At 29.2% G+C, this 25311-nt stretch overlaps 4 protein-coding genes and 1 long non-coding RNA gene across 9 annotated transcripts; 1 reads left to right on the top strand and 4 right to left on the bottom strand.

Moving 5' to 3' along the window:
* The first annotated feature begins 256 nt into the window (after positions 1 to 256).
* Positions 257 to 25265, top strand: Slmap (Sarcolemma associated protein). Of its 5 annotated transcripts, XM_075731455.1 has the most exons (9): positions 257 to 393; positions 467 to 940; positions 1017 to 2197; positions 5789 to 7164; positions 20138 to 21882; positions 21974 to 23027; positions 23128 to 23723; positions 23805 to 23933; positions 24058 to 25265. In XM_075731455.1, exons 5-9 carry the CDS (start codon positions 20290 to 20292, stop codon positions 24157 to 24159), a joined length of 3474 nt encoding a protein of 1157 aa, XP_075587570.1. In that variant the 5' UTR covers positions 257 to 393; positions 467 to 940; positions 1017 to 2197; positions 5789 to 7164; positions 20138 to 20289; the 3' UTR covers positions 24160 to 25265. The 5 variants fall into 5 exon arrangements, with proteins under 5 accessions (XP_075587570.1, XP_075587571.1, XP_075587572.1 ...); XM_075731456.1 differs by having other exon boundaries at positions 467 to 2197; XM_075731457.1 differs by lacking the exons at positions 257 to 393; positions 467 to 940; positions 1017 to 2197 and adding an exon at positions 5041 to 5255.
* LOC124498965 (uncharacterized) lies at positions 8701 to 9669 on the bottom strand. The gene is made up of 3 exons (XM_047062798.2): positions 9056 to 9669; positions 8896 to 8997; positions 8701 to 8819 (listed from the first exon to the last, which is right to left on the bottom strand). The coding sequence occupies exons 1-3, from the start codon at positions 9222 to 9224 to the stop codon at positions 8701 to 8703; spliced, it is 390 nt and encodes a 129-aa protein (XP_046918754.1). The 5' UTR covers positions 9225 to 9669.
* LOC124499450 (uncharacterized) lies at positions 9972 to 11130 on the bottom strand. Its single transcript, XR_012832252.1, has 3 exons — positions 10688 to 11130; positions 10514 to 10627; positions 9972 to 10447 (listed from the first exon to the last, which is right to left on the bottom strand). It is a non-coding gene; the product is annotated as an uncharacterized LOC124499450 (long non-coding RNA).
* LOC142597553 (uncharacterized) lies at positions 11435 to 13140 on the bottom strand. The gene is made up of 3 exons (XM_075731460.1): positions 12880 to 13140; positions 12706 to 12819; positions 11435 to 12643 (listed from the first exon to the last, which is right to left on the bottom strand). The coding sequence occupies exons 2-3, from the start codon at positions 12761 to 12763 to the stop codon at positions 12210 to 12212; spliced, it is 492 nt and encodes a 163-aa protein (XP_075587575.1). The 5' UTR covers positions 12764 to 12819; positions 12880 to 13140; the 3' UTR covers positions 11435 to 12209.
* Positions 17976 to 19207, bottom strand: LOC124499440 (uncharacterized). The gene is made up of 3 exons (XM_047063350.2): positions 18957 to 19207; positions 18720 to 18821; positions 17976 to 18659 (listed from the first exon to the last, which is right to left on the bottom strand). Exons 1-3 carry the CDS (start codon positions 19120 to 19122, stop codon positions 18556 to 18558), a joined length of 372 nt encoding a protein of 123 aa, XP_046919306.2. The 5' UTR covers positions 19123 to 19207; the 3' UTR covers positions 17976 to 18555.
* Positions 25266 to 25311: the final 46 nt, after the last annotated feature.

Below are 25311 nucleotides of genomic sequence, written 5' to 3'. Positions count from 1 at the left end.
ATTATCGTTCGATTGCTCATTTGCATATTTTGATTTTGATACAATTTATTTTTTTTTCTATGCCACACACACACATATTGTTGTTGGATTATGTTTTTTTTTTTACTTCTCAAAAAATAATTTAATATATAGAATAGATTATTATCATCACACATTTACACCTACATCCTATATATTGATTGATTGATTGATTAATTTTGTCGAATGGATGGATGGATGGATGGATGGATGGAATGAATGGGAAAAAAATGAATGCCGAATATTATCAATGTTTTTTTTTAATCTGTTTCATTTTTTTGTTGTATGAAAAATAAAATGACAGCATCAAGAATTATTACCACCCCCGCATGAATCTGAATGTTTCATTTGTTTTTGAAATTAACTAGAAACAAAGTTTGAAAAATTTGAATTTCAAAAAAAAGTTTTTTTTTTTTAATTTTTTTTCATCCCATTTATATAAAATTAGGTTTTAATCCTTTCAAACACCCATCTCATACATTTGTTTTTTTTTATTTTGGCTTTTCAAACAAAACGATCAAAACTCACGTAACCTATTCAAAACGTAACAACAACAACAAAAAAAACGAGCATTGTACAAATAACATGGATTCTAACAATTAAACCGACAACAATGGTGATGATGGATCATGATAATGACCACGACGGCGTAAAGAAATTACAGGCGCCACACACACATGAATTGCCTGCTTGTGATAGAGGGAGCCTTTTTTTATTGAATCATCATTTTTTTTAGCATTCATACCACCTTCCTATTTTATACTGTTTTTTTTTTCAAAAATGCTACTTCCATGGATCTTTTTATTTCTCACTAACACTAACACCACCACCACCACCATGACTTTTTGATATATTTTTTTCATCATCATCATGTCTATGTCTACTTGATTGGGATTATAACTTCCATCTGCTTTTCTTTTGGGTATGTGGATATATTATTTTACTACGTATTATTATTCACACACACACACATATATATACAATCTATGTGATCCTAGTTGTCCTGAAGAGATGAAAAAAAAAACATTTGACATGTCAATCGAACACAGTGATCATCAAACATTGAGCTTTTGGTCCGATAATGAACAACAAAATGACAACTTCTATGAAATTCATCTTTTACCGGTCATACATACATGAATAGTTTGAAAACCACTGTAAATATAAATTAATTTTGTTCACAGAGAGAGAGAGACAACCAGACAAATATCAACAGCAACACACAAACACACGAAACATAAATGAAAGAACCCGCCCTGTATATGATGTTTTCCTTTTCCATTCTAATCTTAAATGTTATTATTATTATTATATTATGTACCACACACATGAATACAATTTTTTTTTTGTAGCTTTGTACGCAAATGCATCAAAAAAAAAAAAAAAAAAAATCAACAACGACGATGAACACACATAGATAGAGAAGACAAGAACAACATGAATTCAACCATAACGCCCAAACCATCGGAAATCTCTTTGTATTGTACTATGGCTACTGAATAGGTTTCTATATAGCAAAAAAAAAGTAGAAGAAGAAGAAGAATAGAATGGAATAGGAATTGTGGGGGTATATTGTTACTGTCAGAAGTTTTTATTGAAACAGCAAACCAAATAATCGAGCAATATTCCCTGAATTTTTTTTTTTTTTTTTGTTCTAACAGCATTTTATTTCAGAATGCGAAAAAAAAATATTTGATGATGATCATCATCATACGATTATGTGAACAACAACAACAACAACAACAGATGAAGAAAATTCAATTCATTTCCCGTTTGGATTTGTTGTTGTTGTTGTTTTGTACGTTATATTCTTTTACATTTCAATGTGTTGTTATCACATTATCATAATGATAATTTGAAAACAATGTTTTTAGTCCTTTTTTTTCATTGTTTATTTGACAATATATGAAACATCAACATCAACATCATTTGGATTTTGTTCATCAATTATATATCAGTTTTCATCATTTGGCAATAATCATAAATGGAAAAAATAACAAAATGTAACAAAATGACAATAATAATAACAAAATTGTCAACATCGACGATGATAATTTGATTGCAATTTCAAATAGATCAAAATCACCATCATCATCATCGCTTCATTCTGTGATGTTATTTTTTCAGTGATTTTTTTTTTTTGGCGTGCTCCCGTGAATCAAGTGAATTCTATCATTGGGTATGTATTTGTTTTGTGGTGTGGTGTGGTGTGACAATTCCTGGCAATCAAAAAGAAAAAAAAACAGAATAAAACAAATTTTCTGAGTTTAAATAATAAATTCATAATCATGAACAATTTATGATTTGCAAAAAAAAACCCCTGAAAAACACTCACACACACACAATTGATGTTTTTTATTTGTAGAAATCTTTAAATAAAAAAAAATTTTTTTACTCAAAATCAATTTTGTATGAATAAATCAAAATCAATTTTTTTTTATTCAAAACAAAATTCATTAATTGAAACAATAAATGGGAAAAATTCCCGAAATATAAACAAAAATTGTATCAAAATAACCAATTTTTTTTTTGGTCAGGTAAGAAATCGGTAATATTATAACAACAGAATCGAATGGTAATTTTTGTTATTGATTTTATTTTCAAATCGTTTTTTTTCTTCAAATTGATCATTGATCACTGATCGGTCATGTGGTGTGTTTTCACTTGATTAGTGGTCATCAATGGTCAATCAGTGAAAAAGATCTGTTCTGGTAATAAGTAATAAATAAATAAAATTTCAAAAATGGTTGCACGAAAAACTTGAAATTCAACTGGAAACAAAACAACTCGTCAATAATGATGGTCTCGGTGATTATCATGGCCACTACCAAAATGGCTGCCATATGTTTTGACTATTCGTATATGGTTATTTGTTGTTGTTGTTGTTGTTGTTGTTGTTCGAAATGGAATAAATCGAATACATTGAATGTTCATGGTTTTTTTTTGTCATAAGTTAGCTAGTTTGTGTATGTTTGCATTTTATATTTCCTTTGATCTTTACGATGTAATTTTGTTTATTCCATTCATTGCTTTTATATTTTTCTTAGAAATATATTAAGGTAAAGGTCATCATCATCAATATTATTATGATTTTTAACGCTTAGATTATTGTGGAAAATTTACTGTATTTTCAAATTAATATATACAATTCTATACCAGGCCTTGACCTGGACCTGAACCAAAATCCAAGCTAGAACGATATATGACGACCTATGATGGTGAATGATGATGATCGACGAACACAACAAGCCTACTATCCAAATCCTAGCAATTGAAGCTTTGAATAACAAAAAAAAAAAGAAATGTTCAATTTCCTCTACTTTGGTCGATCTAAAAACTAAACAAAACCGATCAACCAACAAACCATACACTATTTCATGGCTATGACCCACCCATTCTATTGTTTGTTGTTGTTGTTTTTTTTTACCCGTGGACCATTTGGTTCCATTTTCAAAAAAAAAAAAAATCCTCTTTCTCTACTACTTCTGCTTGCTACTGTTAATGGATAAATTGTTTTTTATTTTACTTTACTTAAATAGCTTTTAGCTATTAGTTTGAGCAGTGTATTTGTGTGTTTCGATCGAGTCTCATTTTGGAATCTTTATGATATCAGTTTTTTTTTGCACGCTACCCTTTTTTTACCTTTTCAGGTAAAATTTATTTATTATTATATGATTCATCGTATTTGGTGAGTATTTTATCCTTTTTTGGTAAAAAAAAAAATACAAAATTTACAATTCTTGCTACCACACTACGAAAAAAAAAATGACAACTTTTTCGATCCCCATTAGTATAAGTGTGTTACATTACAGAGGGCCTATTATTGCTGATAATTGTTCTTGAAAATCAACATGACCACTGAACAATTTTTTTTTCTCCACTATTCTAAACGATAATACGATTATCGAACACATTTTTTTTTTGACCATTGGCCATAACTGAATAAACACACACAACCGGGTGTTTGTGTCTATTTCATTTTTGTCTTCATTTATTCCATCATCATTTGTTGCAAACAAATTCAAATGAAAATCAAAGCCAAAAAAATGATTCAAATGAAATTTTTCTAGTGTTGTATGTATGTGTGTGTGTGTGTGTGATATCATAAAAATAAACGATTATCACTGTATCACATCAAAAAAAAATGGTGTTTGTAAAATCATCATCATCATCATCATCGCCACCATCAACAACAATCAACAGCCATGATGATGATGATGATGATGATGGTAGAATAATAATTCATCATAGTCATCGAGCCATTACAATTTTTTCATATAGTGGTATGTGGTAGTTGTAAAGATTGAATGAGAATGATAATTATTGAGAAACAGCAGCCAAAAAAAAAAAAAAAATGAATAGTGAATCCTCATCCGAAATATTAAAAAAAAATAATAATTATTATTATTATTTACACACATCCATCCACAATACGCAGGTAGTAGTATTAGTAGAGAAGCAAATGAACGAATTTTATTCGATTTGAAATTTTCATTTTGTTTTTTTTTTACTTTTGAACATCCTTGAAAAAAAAAACAGATACAGGTTTTTTTTTAATATCATCATCATCGTCATTTGCTTTAATCTATTTTTCGTTGTTCTTGTTATATATTTATTTTATTATTATTTATATTGTTTTATGATTTTCAAAATTAGAAAATTTTTTGTTGGTAGAGTAGCAGCATTTATATTTAATCAATAGCAATATGGTGTATGGTGTATGGTGGCGCTATGGAAAATTTTTTTTTTAAATTTTTTAATTAGGTTGATGATTGATATGATGTGATATTAGTACAATAAAGATGACGATGATGATGATGATGATGAGTTTTATAAATTATACTACTACTACTACTACTGCTATTACTATGACAATGTCTTAAAAACGTGGTCACAAACAAACACAAAAACACTTATTATATCGATTGATTGATTGATTGCTTTCACATTTTGTGATTGATTTTTTTGTTTGTTTGTTTGTTTGTTTGTGTGTGTGTGTGTGTGTATGAGTAAACAATTACATTTTTGTGTGTGTGTGTGTGTAAAAGAATAGAATAATAAAATATTGACTTAATAATGAAAAATAAAAATGGGCAATGAGTTTTTTTTTGTCGTTTTTTTTTTATTCACCACTTTGTTATTTGATTTGATTTGGTATTTTGTCGTTTTTAGTTCTAGTTTTTCCGTTGCTTGCCATTGACGCCGCCGCCGCCGCCACTACACACAATCAGAAATAAGTATCTGCAATTTATTTTTTCATTTTTTTTTATTGCCAGTCACTCTCTCTCTATTTCTTTTTTTTTCTTTTTTTTTTGATGATGATGATGATAGCATCACATCATTATTTTTTTCTCTCTTTCTCTTTTTGTTTACTGTCTTATTTTTTTCTGTGATAGTGATAGAAAATACTACGTATATAATAATATAATTGTATATATGGTGATGATCATTTGGTTGTTGAGTTCAGACAACAGAAGAAGAAACAAGTATTTTTTTTTTCTTCTCACAAACTTGTTGATTTTTGTGTGTGTGTGTGTGTATGTGGACAACACCACAAGAACAAGAATTGAACGTATAAGAAAATAAAGTCAAAAAATTTTTCCACAATTTCATGCTCAAAAAAATTTTTTTTTTTTTGTTTTGTTTATTTTCTTTTTGGAGCAATTATAATTTTTAAAGAAAATTTTTTTTTTCTCCAACAGAATTTATTTTCTCGTAACTAATGGTGAATTTTTTTTTTGTTTTTGTTTTTATTTTATAAAATTTATAGCATTCAATATTGTACATTTGTAAAATGAAAATGAAAAAAAAAATTGTGGCCAATATGCAACACTGAACAACAACAACAACAACGACAACAACAACAACAACAACAACAACGATGTAATTTAATTTGTTCAACAATGTCAAAAATTTGATATAATTTTCTAATGATCATCATCATTATTCATCATCAATCATCAACAAAATTTAAAATTGAAAGAAAAAAATGATGATTGAAATTTATTTTCATATATATTAATCATCAACATTCATTAATGAATCAACGTGAAAATAGTAACATTGATTTTTGTTTGTTTTTTTTTGCCTATGAATTTGTTTGTTGCATCAATTTCATCATTCATGATCATCATTGTGTTGCCAACTCGAATCATCAATGTGTTGATGCCACGTAAACATATTTTTCATTGATTGTTCAGCAAAGAAATGTAGCATGATGAAATTGTTCATTATTTGAACATATATAGAGATTATTAATAATTTTTTCATTCATGTTTTTAATTTTTTTCAACATAAATTCAATTCAAATTCAAATTAACCTACCATCTAAGCCGCCCGTAAATAGAAGCAAAAGGAATATAGAATTTTTGTCTAACAAAAAAAGGGCGTTGTATTTATTCATTCTACGATTCATTCGGTTCTATTTTTGGATCTCATACATATAACATATATATTCTCAATACTCATCATCACCATCATCATCATCGTCATCAAAAGCCAAACACTCATCATCATCAACAAACATTATTGGATTCTATTCTTTTGTTCAAAAAAAAAAAAAAAAAAATTGGCAGCAAATATTCTCAATCGATCCGATAGATTAATTCTTTCATTCTCTTTCTCCACCTACGTAAATCATCATCATCATCATCATCATCCATAGAAATCTGTGAAAACAATCTGAATATTTTTGTGGTTAAATTTTGACATTTTAATTCAAAAAATGATGTCTTCATTATCACCAATTTATGTGTGACCATTTTAAATAATGATGATGAATGAATGAATATTATTATTCATCATAATAATTAGTGATGTATATATGTTCATGTTTGTGGTTTTATCTGATGTAATGATGATTTTTTAAAATGAAAATCATTTGTGTTTTTCATCATTTCAGTGTGTGTGTATGTGATGATTGTGTTTTATTCTAATAATAAAATGTATGTTTTGGTTTGTGAATATATATATATATAAATAGATATAAATCATCGTCACCAAACAACAACAACAACAACAACTAAATCAACATACTTGAACATAAAATAACCGGGACCGGTAATACTCACCAATAAAAAAAAAATAATCAGCATGATTGTCTGAAATTTTTATTCTTCATTCATCAACGATTATCATCATCTAATGGTTGGTATTGAAACTTTTTTTCCTTCATTATCATTTTTTTTTTAGGAATAGTAATCAGGAATTGAATATGATCGTTTATTTATGTCTGTGTGAATGAATGAATGATGACAAAATTTTTAAACTTTTTCTCTGTCCATTTTTAATTTGAATTCAATCAGAATATATATATAATAAATAATTTGAAAAGTTTTTGTTTTGACATATTTTCACATTCGGTATTTTTTTTTTCATTATTTTTCACATACATGTGTAGACGGTAACGCAATCTATCGGATTGTTTTTGAAATGTTTTTATGTTTCATTTTATTTGGAAATAAATTATGAAAAATTTAAATGAATGAACACAGGTAGCAGAAAAACAGGAATAAAATTCAAAAAATTTAAGGTAATTTAAAAGAAATCAAAAATTGTGTATGTACTCATTTGTTGTGTTGTCTGTATAATTTATGCACTCATTGGATGTAAATCGATAATAGATTTGTATTATGGCTTTTCTTTTGTTTCGAAATAAAAAAAAAGAAAATGAATCAAAATTCAAAATGAACATTTTATCAGGAATTTTTCATAGATTTTTTTTTCTGTTTACTCTTCGAATTCGAATCCAGGTTTTCCATAATAGGCTGTCAAATCCCATCGATTTGCTGGTACGCCATCTCGTTCGGATACTGGAAAAAAAATATGAACGATTTTTATTTTTATCAAAGAATAAAAAAAAATCAACTTACCGATCTGAATTTGATTTCGAAGTTCTTGCAATTTTTCTTCAACGATTGGACTGTAACCAGTTCGCTGTAAATCACGATAAATAAATTCCGTATTTGTCGGATCTTTTTTTTTTAAAAAAAAGAAGAAAAAAAATGTATTCATTAGTTCAGTTCAGAATTTGGAATCAATTACATACATTTAGCGGACATTTCTTTTGGAAATTTGACTATCCACATTGTATTATTTCGTAGTTTGCCATAAATGTCGATCATGACAACAAGTTCATCACTTCCGTGACCAATTTTCCATCGAAATTTACTTGAACTCTTATTTCGATACATTGGAACATTGAAAACGTGAAAAGACATTTTTTTGTACCAAAAAAAAAAAAGTTGGATTAAAAGACAATATATGAATATGGTTTAGATTTATTTCAAAAACTTTTGCAAATAATGACCAATTTAAGCTTTGAATTGAGTCAAATCGAAAACTGAGATGATGAAAACGGATTTTTTTCATTATATAGACATTGTATCCATTCATGAAGTACGTTAAAATTGTTTTGTTTTGCAAATTATCATCATTTTTTTTTTTATTTTAAAAACAGAAAAATTACAAACGATTTTAAAGAAATTGATTGAATCAAGGATCTGCATTTTTTTTGTTTTGTTTTCGAAAAATATATTGTAATTGAATATTGAAAATTTAGATTATCATTATCTTCATTATTATTGTTTTTTTTTTTTTTTTTTTGGTATTTAAACTGGTAAAGTATAAAGTATAATTGATTGATGATTAAACCAAATGAAATGAATTGATTTTGTTTTTTTTCTAATCCCAGACAAAGTGTTTCCGTGCATAGGCTGCTCTTATCACCGATGACCATGGTCGACGTGGTTCAAATTCATGACTTGCATAATATTCACGCATATTTTCTCGGACCTCTTCTTCTTTAATTCCAAATATAGGATTCAATGTGTTGAATGAATTCATATTGATGTGATGAAAAAAAAACACAAAACTTACCAATGATAATTGAGGATTCCATTTCTGTATATTGATCACCATGAATAGAACGATATGTCATGCTTTCTAAAGTGAAAAGAATGTCTCGCCAATTTCGTGGAACTAAGAACAGAATAATGATTATTATGATTTATATATATTGGTGACTATTGGTAAATACCTTGTAAAAGAAAACGTCTTGGTATCTGTATCTTCCATAAATTTGATGCTGGTGGTGGTCCAGCAATATCGATTTCAATGATAATATCAATATCTTGAACAATACGCCATCGTAATTTAAATTCAGCAGTTCCACGTGAATCTGTTTTGACATAGAATATGTAAACCATTTTTTTCAAATTTTGATTTGGATGATTTAAATGAATGTTATTATTGCTGATGTTTTTTTATTTGTTTTCAACAACAACCATTTGTTTCCGATGAGAGATAGATACACGACGCACACCAATTCGTTTTAATATCTAAAATCTGGGTGGTCTTTAAAAAAAAAAAAAAAAATTTTTTGCCTCGTATTCATTGATTAATCTAGTGTTTGAAATGGAATGATGAATCATTTACTATTATTATTGTTGTTGTTGTTGTTGGTCTACACATCCATGTATAAAAATACATCAAATAGATAGAAACCACACACTCACGCATACACACATGATATAGAAGCATTGATATCTGTATTTTACCAGAAATGAACATTGAAAAAAAAAATCAAAGTTGAAATCCATGGTGATCAATAATAATAATAATGAGATAATGATGATCATTTTATTTCTATAGAAAGAATATATATGCTAAAATAATTTTATTTCATTCATTCGAATATTCAAATATATTAATTATTAAATGTGATCTTTGAATCATTCGATTTTGGTTTCGTTTCATTTCAATTCATTTTATTCATATTCACATTCTCTCTCCATTTTTTTTTGTCTCGGTTGTATTTTTGTATAACCATCATTTGCATCATTTACATCGATGAATGAAAAATTTTTATTTCATACAAAATTTTTTCATTGAATATTTATTTATATATATCAAAATATAGAAAGTAATCAATAATGTTTAAACTTGTTGAAAATGTCAATGGTTTGCCGTTTTTCGTATTATTATGAGTATAATGAGTAACGTATTTATATACAATGTTATGAATTCAAAACTTCAAATCAAATTGTCAGAGTTCGTATATTCAAATGAAATTATGTGAAACATTTTCTTATTTGTGAATGAAAAATTTTATCATCGTCATCCTCATCCACGAATGCGATAACGTCGAAGACGAGTATGATATTAAAATATTATTATCACTATATATTATCGCCATGATCAAGTTCCTCATCAGGATCAAATACTTGAAAATTTATTTCTGTTGGAGTGTATCTGATCACGAACCGGCATTCTATTTGTGAAACCGTTACATTGTTCGGATGTTCGACATTTAGGTTATAGCCATTGAAAATCGGATAGTTTCTGGTGGGTGTGGTAACGGTCATTTCCACAAATGTCGCAATGGGATGTTCGTGGTCTGTGTTCACCACTAGATCTGCTGGATGCTCAGCTAAATGAATGACAAATGAATAATTTGTAGCGTCATTCAATAATCAAATCGTTAGAATTTGCTTACCGATCGTCACATATCGTAGAAAATTGTTCAATTCTTCACCACCCAAAGTATATGCCATTCCACGTCGTACATAAAATCGAATGTTTTGAAGAATTCGACGATCTCGAAATGGTACTAGAGTCAAAAAAGAAAATTACCCATTTTATCTGAATTATTAAAATCATATTTTCTTACCAGAATAAAAATAGTTTTCAGGTATTTGAATACCCCACCACCCGGATGGGGGCGGGTTAGAAAAAATCGTCATTTCAAAATACAAATCGAAGAATCGATTAAGGTGACGAGGGATGACCAAATTAATTGGGCCTGGCTCGGCCTCAAAAACAAAAAAAAAACTGAGAGGGTGTGCATTCATTTTTTTTCACCAAAGATTAACAAATATTTCAATTTCAATTTGATAAAAATGATTTAATACAACAAAATCGAATCAAATCAAAATTTCACTGGCTATAAATAAACGGTTTAAGAAATGAGTAGCGTAAACAATGAGCAAGCAATATTGAAAGTATTACCATTATGTGAACTCTTCATAGAGAACGTATCGTATTCGGAACGTTTTTCGCCATTATTTCGGATTTTAAAATCATTAATTTCATGTATTCGATTGATAATTTTACCATTTGTTCTAGCGATTATCGATGGACAGGTTTTGGCAAATTAAATTCATAAATGAAAATTCCTAAAACGAATTTGAAATTCAATTAAGAATTGTAAAGTGAAACCATGTGAATATGTTTTCATTATTTTCCAAGTCGACAGGTGGCTACACAAGCGACCGATTGTTGAATTGCTAAACGGTTGATATTATTCAAAATGAATAATCCATTTTTTCATCCAGTTATCTAATCGTATTTGGCTATTGTTGAAATTAATTAATTTATATTTATTGTAATTTAAAAGAACCAAAATAAAGAAAGAAAATACAAAATGAATGATACACAAATATAAAAAGAAGAGATGATCATAGTGTTGTGTGTGTAGAAGAAAACAATCAACTGACTACATGTATAAATGTGTCGTTTATATATGTGACAATGTGTATGTATGATGAATAAAGTTCAAGTTGCTTTAACAGCTATTGATGTGTCAAAGAAATAATTGAATCGTTATGTATAAGTTGGATCATATGGATGTGTAAATGGATTTCTATCTGCCAGATTTATTATTCAATAATAATGGATAATGATCACTATAATGATGTTTCGAATACACGGAATTGGAATAGAATTATTCTGTGAAATTCAGTGAATTAAATTGACACAGTTTTTTGTTCAAAAAAAAATCTCATTTTTATTAATGAAAGAGAATGAAATTGAATTTTGTTGTTGATTCAAGAAGAAAGGTTTTTTGCGTTTTTCTTTCATGTGAATTCATTTTTTCCCTCCACAAGAATTAAGAAATTCTGACATAAGATGAAGTAATACGAAAATTCCCATAACGTGGACTATTACCATACAATTTTTTTGAATGTTTCACATTATTATAATTATTGTTGGAGATTATTGAATGGTGTTTATATGAATTTTTTGAATAATTCAAAGGTATTGATGTTAGAAAATAAGCATAATGATGATGATTATCATGATGATGATGATGATGATCAGGATGATGTGATACTAATGATGAATAATTTTCATGATGATAATCATCATCATCATTGATGGTTCGATTATCGTTATTATTATGATCATCATCATTAGGCCATTCCACGTCGTACATAAAATCGAATGTTTTGATAATGATGATGATGATGGTGGTGGTGATGATGATGAAAATGTTTTTTTCGTTGATTAAAAACATCATTATTATCTTGTTTATAATTGCTAAATTTTGGCACTTTTTCATTGTTCGTATTGTAATAATATTGATTATGATGATGTTGTTCAATTTTTTTATTATCATTGTTTTGTTCTTTTTCTTTTGTTTTATCACCAACATTATCATTGCTGCTCGATATTGGACATTCATTCAATAATCGACAATGTGAATCCATAATCCGGTTATCCATATTGAAATATTTCAATAATGGATTTTTGATATTAATACAAAAATTTCTTCGTTCTATTACCACAAATGTCGTAATGGGATGTTCGTGGTCTGTGTTCACCACTAGATCTGCTGGATGCTCGGCTAAATGAATTACAAATAATTTGTAGCGTCATTCAATAATCAAATCGTTAGAATTTGCTTACCTAATGTCACATATCGTAGAAAATTGTTCAATTCTTCACCACCCAAAATATAGGCCATTCCAAGGCGTACATAAAATCGAATGTTTTCAAGTATTCGACGATCTCGAAATGGTACTAGAGTCAAAAAAAAAAATTACCCATTTTATCTGAATTATTAAAATCATTTTTTCTTACCAGAATAAAAATAGTTTTCAGATATTTGAACACCCCACCACCCGGATGGGGGCGGGTTAGAAAAAATCGTCAATTCAAAATACAAATCGAAGAATCGATTAAGGTAACGAGGGATGACCAAATTAATTAGGCCTGGCTCGGCCTCAAAAACAAAAAAAAACTGAGAGGGTGTGCATTCATTTTTTTACAAAAGATTAACAAATATTTCAATTTCAATTTGATAAAATAAAAATGATTTAATACTATAGAATCGAATCAAATCAAAATTTCACTGGCTATAAACGTTTTGCGAAATGAGTTGCGTAAACAATGAGTAAGCAATATTGAAAGTATTACCATTATGTGAACTCTTCATAGAGAACGTATCGTATTCGGAACGTTTTTCGCCATTATTTCGGATTTTAAAATCATTAATTTCATGTATTCGATTGATAATTTTACCATTCGTTCCGGCGACCATCAATGGAAAGGTTTCGGCAAATTAAATTCATAAATGAAAATTCCTAAAACGAATTTGAAATTCAATTAAGAATTGTAAAGTGAAACCATGTGAATATGTTTTCATTATTTTCCAAGTCGACAGGTGGCTACACAAGCGACCGATTGTTGAATTGCTAAACGGTTGATATTATTCAAAATGAATAATCCATTTTTTCATCCAGTTATCTAATCGTATTTGGCTATTGTTGAAATTAATTAATTTATATTTATTGTAATTTAAAAGAACCAAAATAAAGAAAGAAAATACAAAATGAATGATACACAAATATAAAAAGAAGAGATGATCATAGTGTTGTGTGTGTAGAAGAAAACAATCAACTGACTACATGTATAAATGTGTCGTTTATATATGTGACAATGTGTATGTATGATGAATAAAGTTCAAGTTGCTTTAACACTTCCCCAGATTCAGCAAACGTACCAAAGGAACAAATTTAGCCGGAGGGAGAGATTTAGTAAGTACGTCCGCAACCTGTTGATCGGTGGGAATCCATTTTACGATTAGATTGTTGTCCATTACATCGTTACGAATAGAATGAAATTTGATAGCAATATGACGAAGTTTTGGCGTAATAGATTGACCATAAATTTGGTAGACAGTAGAACGATTATCACAATTTAAAATGGGAATGTCTGTTTCGATTCCAATTTCGACCAATTGATTTCGGATATATTTCATGTCCTTGGCACACAACGATGCTGATATATATTCGGCCTCGCAAGTATTATCAATAGTACATTTTTGTAAATGAGTCTTCCAAATGATTGGACCTCCAAAATAAACAATGTGTCCAGTGGTTGTTTTTCCACCAATTTTGTCACCAGAGAGATCAGCGTCTGCATATCCCACAATCGATTTTGGAACTTCACCGCCCAAGCAAATACCAACCGAACGTGTGCCATTAAGATATCGAAAAAGACGTTTTATTGACTTCACATGAATTTCATTTGGTGCGTTCGTAAACCTTGCTAATAATGATACGGTATATGCAATATCTGGACGTGTTTTACAGGACAAATATAGAAGAGCACCGACGGCCTGTCTATATGGATAATCTTCGTTGGTTGGAGATTCGGTGTCATATGGATTCGTACCGCAGGCAAACGGTGTATCAGAATGTCTCGATTCATTCATTTCAAAATTTTTCAACTTGTCCAATAAATATTGTTCTTGTTTTAAATATATAGTCCGATTTCGATAATTTCGTTCATATTCAATACCGAGGAAACGAGATGATTCAACTTTACGGATTTCAAATCTTTTAGACAATTTATCAAAAATTTCGAGCGGTTTCTTCTTGTTCGTTGATGCAATTATGCCATCGTCGACGTAAATGATCATTATTGTGAATTCGGCATTTTCTCGCATGAAATAAAAACAGGGATCGAGATTAGTAGAATTAAAGCCAAACTTACGTTTGGTTTGATCAAATACGGAGTTCCAGCTCCTGGGACTTTCACGTAATCCGTATAAACCTCGAAATAATTTGCAGACACGGCCTGAATCATCATCGTAACCAGGTGGTTGTTTAATATATACGTCTCCGGTAATTTGGCCATTCAAGAAGGCGCAGGATACATCGAATTGGACCAATGACATGTGCATGGATGCAACCAGGGAGAAGAACAAGCGAACACTTTCCATGCAAACAACTGGAGCGTAACAATCATAAGATGATTTATCATCCTGTTCGAAACCTCTTGCTACCAGACGCGCACGATACCGACCGTCTTCTTTGATTGTAAACACCCATTTAACTGATATCACCCGTACATTAGACGGTGATTCAACCAGAGCCCACGTTTTGTTTTTAATTAATTGATTAAATTCATGTTGCATGGCCAGTTTCCACTTTTCGGAATCAATACTGCTTACAGCTTCATCAAATGTATTCGGTTCACTGCCAGCAATGGCCACAACAGCTTCACTTTCATTTGAACGTGGTCGCAAAGAATCTATTCGTTCAGGATTAATTTCATATCTACGATTTGATGATCCAAGAGGACGTCCAACTGATCGTCGATTGGTTGTTTCAACATGTTCGGAATCATTGTCATCAAGATCGGTATCGGTAACATTTTCGTCACTTCCCCCAGTTGGGTTGTTGATAGAATCGATGTCACTTCCCCCGTTGACGATAACGATGTTGGGGTTTGTAACAGTTTGATCATGATGATTCAAATCGGTTGATTCATTTGATGAAAATGATGAATTTTGATCATCGTTATTAATTGAATTTAAATTTTTGTTGTCAATATTTGAGCTGTTCGTCGATATATGGCATTTAGCCTGTTCATTAAATTTCACGTCACAAGCAAATTCGATACGTCGATTGGTTGGACAATAAACACGATAAGTGTTACTTGAATGATAACCAACCATAAAAACTTTCTTGGTCTTTGATGAATATTTATGTCGATCGTTTTTAATTAAGGCATAGCCTAATGAGCCGAAGATACGGAGATTTGAAAGATCAACACGACGACCAAAATATTTTTCAAATGGAATTTCATTTCTTGAATTTAACATACGATTTATGACGTAAACAGAACAATTTGTTGATTCATCCCAAAGGGATAATGGCAAATTTGATGACGATAACATGGAGATAGAATGATCAACAATGTTCCGTATGGCCCGCTCCACCCGCCCGTTCTGTTGTGGTGTTTTGACAGTGGCTAATTCATGAAGGATACCTCGACTGTTGATGAACGACTTAAAGTCTTTGCTAAGAAATTCAGAGCCATGATCTGTACGAATGCTCAGGACATCATTACCAGTGTCAAGCTTGATTTCATTAACTATTTTACGAAACTTTTCCAAGGTTTCTTGTCGATTTTTCATGAAAGCAATTTTGATGTAATTTGTAAATTCATCAACTGCAACTAGATAATACATATTTCCGTGAATGGATCTTGTTGTATATCCGCCAATATCAAGATGAAGCTTTAAGCTAGGTTTCAAATATTGATGAATGGAACTTTTAAGATGGGAGGTTCCCGTCATTTTACCCGATTTACAGGAGACGCAAAATGAGATATTGTTGCCAATATTACTCGGAACACCATCGACCAATTTGTTATTCATCATTTTTGAGATCATCTTTGTTGAAAAATGAGCGCATCGCTCATGCCAAAGTGCCATTGAATCGATAGATGAGGCTGCAGAAGCTATAACATTTTGTTTAACACGAATTTTATTTCATTCATTCGAATATTCAAATATATTAATTATTAAATGTGATCTTTGAATCATTCGATTTTGGTTTCGTTTCATTTCAATTCATTTTATTCATATTCACATTCTCTCTCCATTTTTTTTTGTCTCGGTTGTATTTTTGTATAACCATCATTTGCATCATTTACATCGATGAATGAAAAATTTTTATTTCATACAAAATTTTTTCATTGAATATTTATTTATATATATCAAAATATAGAAAGTAATCAATAATGTTTAAACTTGTTGAAAATGTCAATGGTTTGCCGTTTTTCGTATTATTATGAGTATAATGAGTAACGTTCTTATATACAATGTTATGAATTCAAAACTTCAAATCAAATTGTCAGAGTTCGTATATTCAAATGAAATTATGTGAAACATTTTCTTATTTGTGAATGAAAAATTTTATCATCGTCATCCTCATCCACGAATGCGATAACGTCGAAGACGAGTATGATATTAAAATATTATTATCACTATATATTATCGCCATGATCAAGTTCCTCATCAGGATCAAATACTTGAAAATTTATTTCTGTTGGAGTGTATCTGATCACGAACCGGCATTCTATTTGTGAAACCGTTACATTGTTCGGATGTTCGACATTTAGGTTATAGCCATTGAAAATCGGATAGTTTCTGGTGGGTGTGGTAACGGTCATTTCCACAAATGTCGCAATGGGATGTTCGTGGTCTGTGTTCACCACTAGATCTGCTGGATGCTCAGCTAAATGAATGACAAATGAATAATTTGTAGCGTCATTCAATAATCAAATCGTTAGAATTTGCTTACCGATCGTCACATATCGTAGAAAATTGTTCAATTCTTCACCACCCAAAGTATATGCCATTCCACGTCGTCATAAAATCGAATGTTTTGAAGAATTCGACGATCTCGAAATGGTACTAGAGTCAAAAAAGAAAATTACCCATTTTATCTGAATTATTAAAATCATTTTTTCTTACCAGAATAAAAATAGTTTTCAGGTATTTGAATACCCCACCACCCGGATGGGGGCGGGTTAGAAAAAATCGTCATTTCAAAATACAAATCGAAGAATCGATTAAGGTAACGAGGGATGACCAAATTAATTATTACAGGTGCAGCCTCAAAATAAAAGAAAAAATTAAGAGGGTGTACATTCATTTTTTTCACAAAAGACTAACTTATATTTCAATTTGATCAAAGTTTTATTAATAATAAAAATCGAATCAAATCAAAATTTCACTGGCTATAAACGTTTTGCGAAATGAGTTGCGTAAACAATGAGTAAGCAATATTGAAAGTATTACCATTATGTGAACTCTTCATAGAGAACGTATCGTATTCGGAACGTTTTTCGCCATTATTTCGGATTTTAAAATCATTAATTTCATGTATTCGGTTGATAATTTCACCATTTGTTCTAGCGATTATCGATGGACAGGTTTTGGCAAATTAAATTCATAAATGAAAATTCCTAAAACGAATTTGAAATTCAGTTAAGAATTGTAAAGTGAAACCATGTGAATATGTTTTCATTATTTTCCAAGTCGACAGGTGGCTACACAAGCGAACGATTGTTGAATTGCTAAACGGTTGATATTATTCAAAATGAATAATCCATTTTTTCATCCAGTTATCTAATCGTATTTTGTCATTGATATGCCAAAGAAATGGTGGAATTTGTTATGTATAAGTTGGATCATATGGATGTGTAAATCGATTTCTATCTGCCAGATTTATTATTCAATAATGGATAATGATCACTATAATGATGTTTCGAATACACGGAATTGGAATAGAATTATTCTGTGAAATTCAGTGAATTAAATTGACACAGTTTTTTGTTCAAAAAAAAATCTCATTTTTATTAATGAAAGAGAATGAAATTGAATTTTGTTGTTGATTCAAGAAAAAGGGTTTTTTGCGTTTTTCTTTCATGTGAATTCATTTTTTCCCTCCACAAGAATTAAGAAATTCTGACATAAGATGAAGTAATACGAAAATTTCCATAACGTGGACTATTACCATACAATCGATACCAATGTTGTATTGCGGTCGGTATTTCTTCCACTGGAATAAAATGTTCATATTAAATATAAGTACATAGTTTTGAATGTCAATTCAACTTACCGACAATAATTCTTCGAGCAATTGAATTCAATTCTTGTTGAACTAATGGATATAATGGAAGTTGTTGAACCATATCGCGGATATTGTGCCAATTTTCTGGTCCTAAAATTTGAATCAAAATATGGGCAGTAAAAAATGAATAAAACCGCAAACAAAATCAAATGATTTTGTCATACATGTGATGATTAGATTAATTATTTTATTGTTGTCATTTTAAACTGAAAAATTAATACATACGATCAAGAATTAAACTATTAGGTATTATAACCAGCCAATTACGAGACAATGGTGGTGGACCGTCTATATAAATGTCCAATAATTGTTCGATGTTATCATCTCGTCTCACTCGGATCATCTGATGAGCCATACCATAACCATCGGTTGTAATACGAAAAATAAACATTTTTTTTGTGCTGTTCTTTTACTGATACTATTTCATCAAAACACACTAACAAACACTATCGATAATCGTATAGAAATTGTGAATATTTGCCTGAAAAAAAACAACAATCACTGATTCTTTTGTCAACAAGCATCTCATTAAATATCATCGATGTTTATGTAATGTGTTATGGTATAGATTACGAAGCAGACGACAAGCCCAATAATTATTTGAAACAAAACAAAAATCAACACAATTATTGTATGACTCTTGCCCAATTGGTTGTTGGCTATTTAATCAGTTCATCAGATAATCATTCGAAAAAAACCCTCTGGTTTGAGAAACATAGATAAAATATAATATATATAAGTAAGAGATAATACATTTTGAGTTTGTGAACTAACTTCAAACTGTGCTGTTACTTGTCAAAAAAACCATGCCGTTGTTTGTATGAGAGGATGGAGAATCATATTTCAGCATTGTAGTAGCCATAACCGAATTTGTCGGTCAAAATAATGATAAAAGTTTCTTTTGATCATCATAAATAATATATGATTGCAATAGACATTGAAAATTTTTGTTTTTTTTTCTTAGGTTGAAAAAATAACGTTACATTTTAATAAATCTTCTGGTTTACGAATGAATATTATCCACTGATGCAGGTGCTAATTCTATGCCAATTCAAATCACTAGATTCATATCAGTATGAACCTTCCATAGAGATTGTGACTGTAAGCATTATAATAATGAGCAAATTTTTTTCTGTTTTATGTTTCACAAATCATCAACACATTGAGTCGTTTGTTGAATGAACTATGACGAATTTAACACCATTACGTGTTGTCTTTTGTTTGTATGAAGTGTGTGTGTTTTTTATGGTCGTTTTCGTTTTCTTATATATCTTATATTTATTGTTTATATAAATTCATTCATTTTTGTCATTAAAAAGTTTGATTTATTAAAAAAATCTACAATCTTGGATATTTGTATTTTTTTTTTCGTTACTAATATCTTCATTTTTTTTCTTATTTTCTAGATCAATGAAAAGCTTACATACGTGCGTTATATAATGGTTCATCAAATCAAACCAATCGTTAAGCGTCTAATCATGGAGAAACCGTTAATGGATTATTTGATTGAATTGAAAACATAATAAGAATCAATGAAAATAACGATTAAAAAAGAAAAATGTCTTCATCGCCACCATTAACATCAAACTTGATGAAATCGAATACAAATGGACAAAAGATCGATACAGAATTGTTAAAACCAAACTCATTATCGTCATCATCGACAACAACAGTAGCAGCATCGAATGGTACTGTTTCAATAATGAATACCTGTAACAACAAAATGATTGAAGATGATGCAAATTCTTTATTGGTGAATAATGGTGATAATACATTCATCATTTCTTCTTCGGCTGATGTTGAAGTTGATGAAAATGATGTCCTAATCGATCATTATCCAGGTATTACTATTGATCAAGAATTATCATCAAATTCATCAATTGAAAATGATGATGATGATGATAATGATCGTTGTACTGTGATTTCTGTACCGGTTGGAAATTTAAATTCATCAACATCATCAACGAAACCAATAATAGGCAAGAATAATTTATTATCAATGCAAACATTTGTTACGAATCATAATAATAATAATGTGAATAATATCGATCATCCAAATAAGGTGAATATAAATAGCTGTGATCAAGAAAATTATTCAATTGATAAAGACAATGATGACTATGATAATGAAGATGATGATGATGATGATGATGATGATGCTGATCGTACATTAAAATCTAATCGTAAAATACCGGATCCAAATGATCGTTTTTATCATCATCATCCACATTATAATAATAATAATGATCGTTTTAGAATTGAAAAAAATATGACACGTTTTATTGATATTAAAAATATCGATAATGATAATGATGGTGATGGTGATGATGATGATAAAAAAATGATTATTGAACAATATCAATCATATCCAAATAATTTGAAACAAAAAATGACCACATTCATGATTAATGGTCCTGTATCATCGAAAATGACAACGACAGCAACAAGTAATGATGAAAATTATTCGAAAATAAAAAATGCTGCCATTATAAATAATAATAATCGTCAAAATCAGAATTTAAATGTGATTATAAATGGTGATTCATCAATAGAATCATCATCATCATCGCCAATACAACAGCAACAACCAAATACATCGCCAATATTTGTTGATTTAAATAATAAATTATCAAATACAACAATGATTGAATCCGTTCAGACTGCAAATACATCAATACCATTAAATGATTCATCAACAATATTTACAAAATCTAGTCGTTTAATGCCAATCACAGAACAATCATTATCGACAATAGACACAGCTACAACAACGAATTCGATATCAGTTTCACCACAATCATCATCATCATCAACAACAGCAACAACAACAACGAATGACAATACATCAGCATCATATGTTGAAAATATTGATACGACAAATTCAACATCATCCTCGCCGTCATCATCATCATCATCAACATCAATTTTAAATGTGAATCATACAAATCATCAATCATTTGGTGAGCCAATTATTATATTGACAAAGAAAGAAAATTCTTGTCATTTTATTGAAAGACGTATATCATTAGCTACACAAAAGGCAAAAGTTGGCCGTTCGATTGGTAGAACATCGACATCATTAAATAATGCTATTTTTGATTGTAAAGTTTTATCACGTAATCATGCCTTATTCTGGTATGAAGATGGAAAGGTATAGTTTGTGTAATTTTGTTTAATTCACTGTCATCATTTTTTTTTTAATTTAATCATTTAATTTTTTTCTGTTTTTATTGATTAATCAGTTTTACCTGAAAGATACATGTAGTTCAAATGGTACATTTGTCAATGGACATCGTTTATCCACAACAAATGAACGTTCATTACCTCAAGTTGTTTATTCTGGTGATTGTATACAATTTGGTGTTGAAGTGACTGAAAAGAAAAATGTTCATAGCTGTGTTATAGCAACTATACGTTTATTTCATCCTGATGGTACGGAAGCAACAAAAGATCATAATCATCGTCTATTAGCTGATGGTTGTTTTGATGATGGTGACAGACAATTTTTACTCAATTATCCAAATTCATCTATACAGATACCGCCTAGTCAATTAATTGATCTTGTTTGTCAAATACATCAATCAGTACAGAAACAAAGATTATTGGAACAACAATTAGATTCTACACGACAAATAATGAAAGAAGCACTTGATTCAGCTAAAAATGGTTGGCGATCATTGGTTGAAGAGGATCGTTTCTTAAGCCGTATACAAACATTACAAGCACAGCTTGAAGTATGTTTGATTGCAAAAAATCGTGATTCACCAGAATCATCCATTATTGAAGCGCTCAAACAGAATAATTTAAAATTGATTGCCGATAAGGAAAAATTTGAACAAGAATCTAAATGTTCATTACAGAAAGCATTGGAAAATAAGATTCTAACAGAAACAAATCTACAAACAGCCAAAACGAGATTAAATGCCAAAATTGATGAATGTCGTTTATTACAGGAATCATTAGATTCTAATGTTAAAGAGTTGAAATGTTTGGCACAAAATTGTGATAAATTAAAAAAAGAAAAAGATGAACTAATGGCCAAAATGAAACGTTTGGAAGATGAAGATATGAAATTGAAACAGCAAAAATTTGCCAACAATAGTGGTCAACAAATGCAGCAACAAGTGGTAGCAGTGAAAAAATCAACCACATCAACGAATACAATTCTACCGATTATGTTGGATCAAAATGTTCAGACAATGATAGATGTAGATGATGAAAAACAAGTGCGAAAATTATCTGAAAATCATCAACAAACACAAACAGATTATCGGAATGAATCAGTCGATGTTAGAGGTATGTTTAACAATATAGTTTTCTTTCTGTTTTTCGTGCCAAAATTTCTAATGATTATATTATTTTGTTTTGTTTTGTTTTCCTTTTTAAAAAACTACAGATTCAACATCAATCGAACCAAAACAATATGAACAAGTTAAAAATTTCCTATTAAATCATTATGAACAAATGGAAATTTGTAATCAATCAATTGTAAAACAATTGTCGATGATTGATGATTTAATTGATGAGAAATTAAAATCAATGGATACGACGATAATTAGGGTGCAATCAATTATTGATGAGATAGTCAAAAATTTACAAAGAAAAAATCAACAATGTTCTTCTTTACTACGTCAACAGAATGAATCATTACAACAACAAATCGATGAGAATAATAAATTAAAATGTGATATTCAATGTTTACATATTCAATTACAAGAATCTAATCGTGAACATCAAACAAACGACGGATCAATCAACAACATATTGAAATTGGAAAAATCAATACAAGTTGAACAACAACAAATTGAACCGAAATTATTGATGGCCACAACACAGAATAATGAAGATTTACAACAACAGCAAACATCATCATCATCGAAAATGTTAATGTTGAAGCATTTAACAATGGCCATTGATGTTGAAGATGATGATGGCGATGAAACAGTAGCCATTCAAAATGATGAACAAATTGATTGTGATAATATTGATCAGGTTAGATATATGATTAACGATATGATTTAAAATGTGTTTATCTTGACCAAAAAATTTTTTTTTTCCATTTAAAAAAATTAGATTTTAATGAAAAAAATGGACAAATTAATACAACGAAATCAAATATTGATGGCCAATAATGAATGTTTGAATCAAGAGATTGAATCATTGAAAGAAAAACATGATTTATTATCATTACAGAATCAAGTGGTAAGTGGTGTGTGTGTGTGTGGGTGTGGGTGTGTTCATTTTAAATGTGCTAAATTTATTGTCTTTTTTTGATATTATCTGATAAAACGAATTTTTTTTTATTATTATTATAAACTAAATCCAGTCACTTGGTATCGCCGTATTGCCTTTATTCGTCATATTTGTCTGTTTTGTATTGGTATTATATCAACCATTGTCATTTATAACGGGAACATTTGGTTTATGATTTTTGAAATCAAATTTCTATTGCTGATGGCTATTGATTGATTTTGTTTGTTTCGGTTGCCAAATTGTTAATTCAATTTTTTTTATTTTCAATTCTCATCAAATATAACAAACTCAATATAAAATATGGCTCAATATTCATCATCATCATCATAATCATCATCGTCATCGTAATTATCCATCATTTTTAAATACAAAAAAAATTAATTAATTAATTTGGTGGCCATAATTTTTTTCATTCATTCTTTCAAATTATATATAGAATTATTATATTTTTATTATTATTCATTCATTATAATTGTTTAATATTCAAAACAACAACAACAACAACAAAATCAACATTAACAACCCATTATACTTGTGAAGAAGAAGAAATTTATATTTTCTCAAATAAACAAAACAAAACAAAACAAAAAAAAAGACTTTCAGATGTGATCATCATTTTTTTCACATTCTTTTTCTCTAAAATTTTTTTTTTCATATTCATCATCATCATCATCATGATTATCATTATACACATCTTTTGCAACAATCCATTCTGAACCTGATCATCAGCTGAATTTTTTTTTCTGTTTATTTTTTAAAAATTAAAAAAAAACAACACTACACACACACACACACACACACATTATTTGTTGTGAATCATCATCATCATCATATACTATTGGAAGTTGCTCATTTTTTTTTCTGTTTATTTACTTATTATTATGTGTCCCTTTTTTCAACTATATTTGTTTGTTTGTTTGTTTTTCATTTTTCATTTCACTTTTATTGTCATTCATGATCATGATGATGATGATTAATTATTTTATTTCATTTTGTTTTTTCTTCTTCTTCTTCTTCCACTTCCTCTTCCTCTTCCTCTTCTCTTATTCATTTTGAAAGAAATATTTATTTGTTCTATTTTTTTTTTGTTTGTTTCGATTTTTAATTATTGATTGAGATTGATTATTATGATTATTATTATTATTAAAAAATTGATTTTCTCTCTCTCTCTCTCCATTTACATTTTAAAGCCTTTTTTCACACACACCCACACCCACTATCATCATTGTTTTTTATTTATTTATTTATTTATCAATAAATGATGATAATGAAATGTAAAAACAATAATTTTGTGTTCAATTTGGATTTTTATATTTTGTGTGTGTGT

The sequence above is a fragment of the Dermatophagoides farinae genome, chromosome 5, assembly GCF_024713945.1.
Source record: "Dermatophagoides farinae isolate YC_2012a chromosome 5, ASM2471394v1, whole genome shotgun sequence".
NCBI classification, from domain to species: domain Eukaryota; kingdom Metazoa; phylum Arthropoda; class Arachnida; order Sarcoptiformes; family Pyroglyphidae; genus Dermatophagoides; species Dermatophagoides farinae.
The sequence above is the reverse complement of the archived record's forward strand: the minus strand, read 5'-3'. Positions and strand labels throughout refer to the sequence as shown.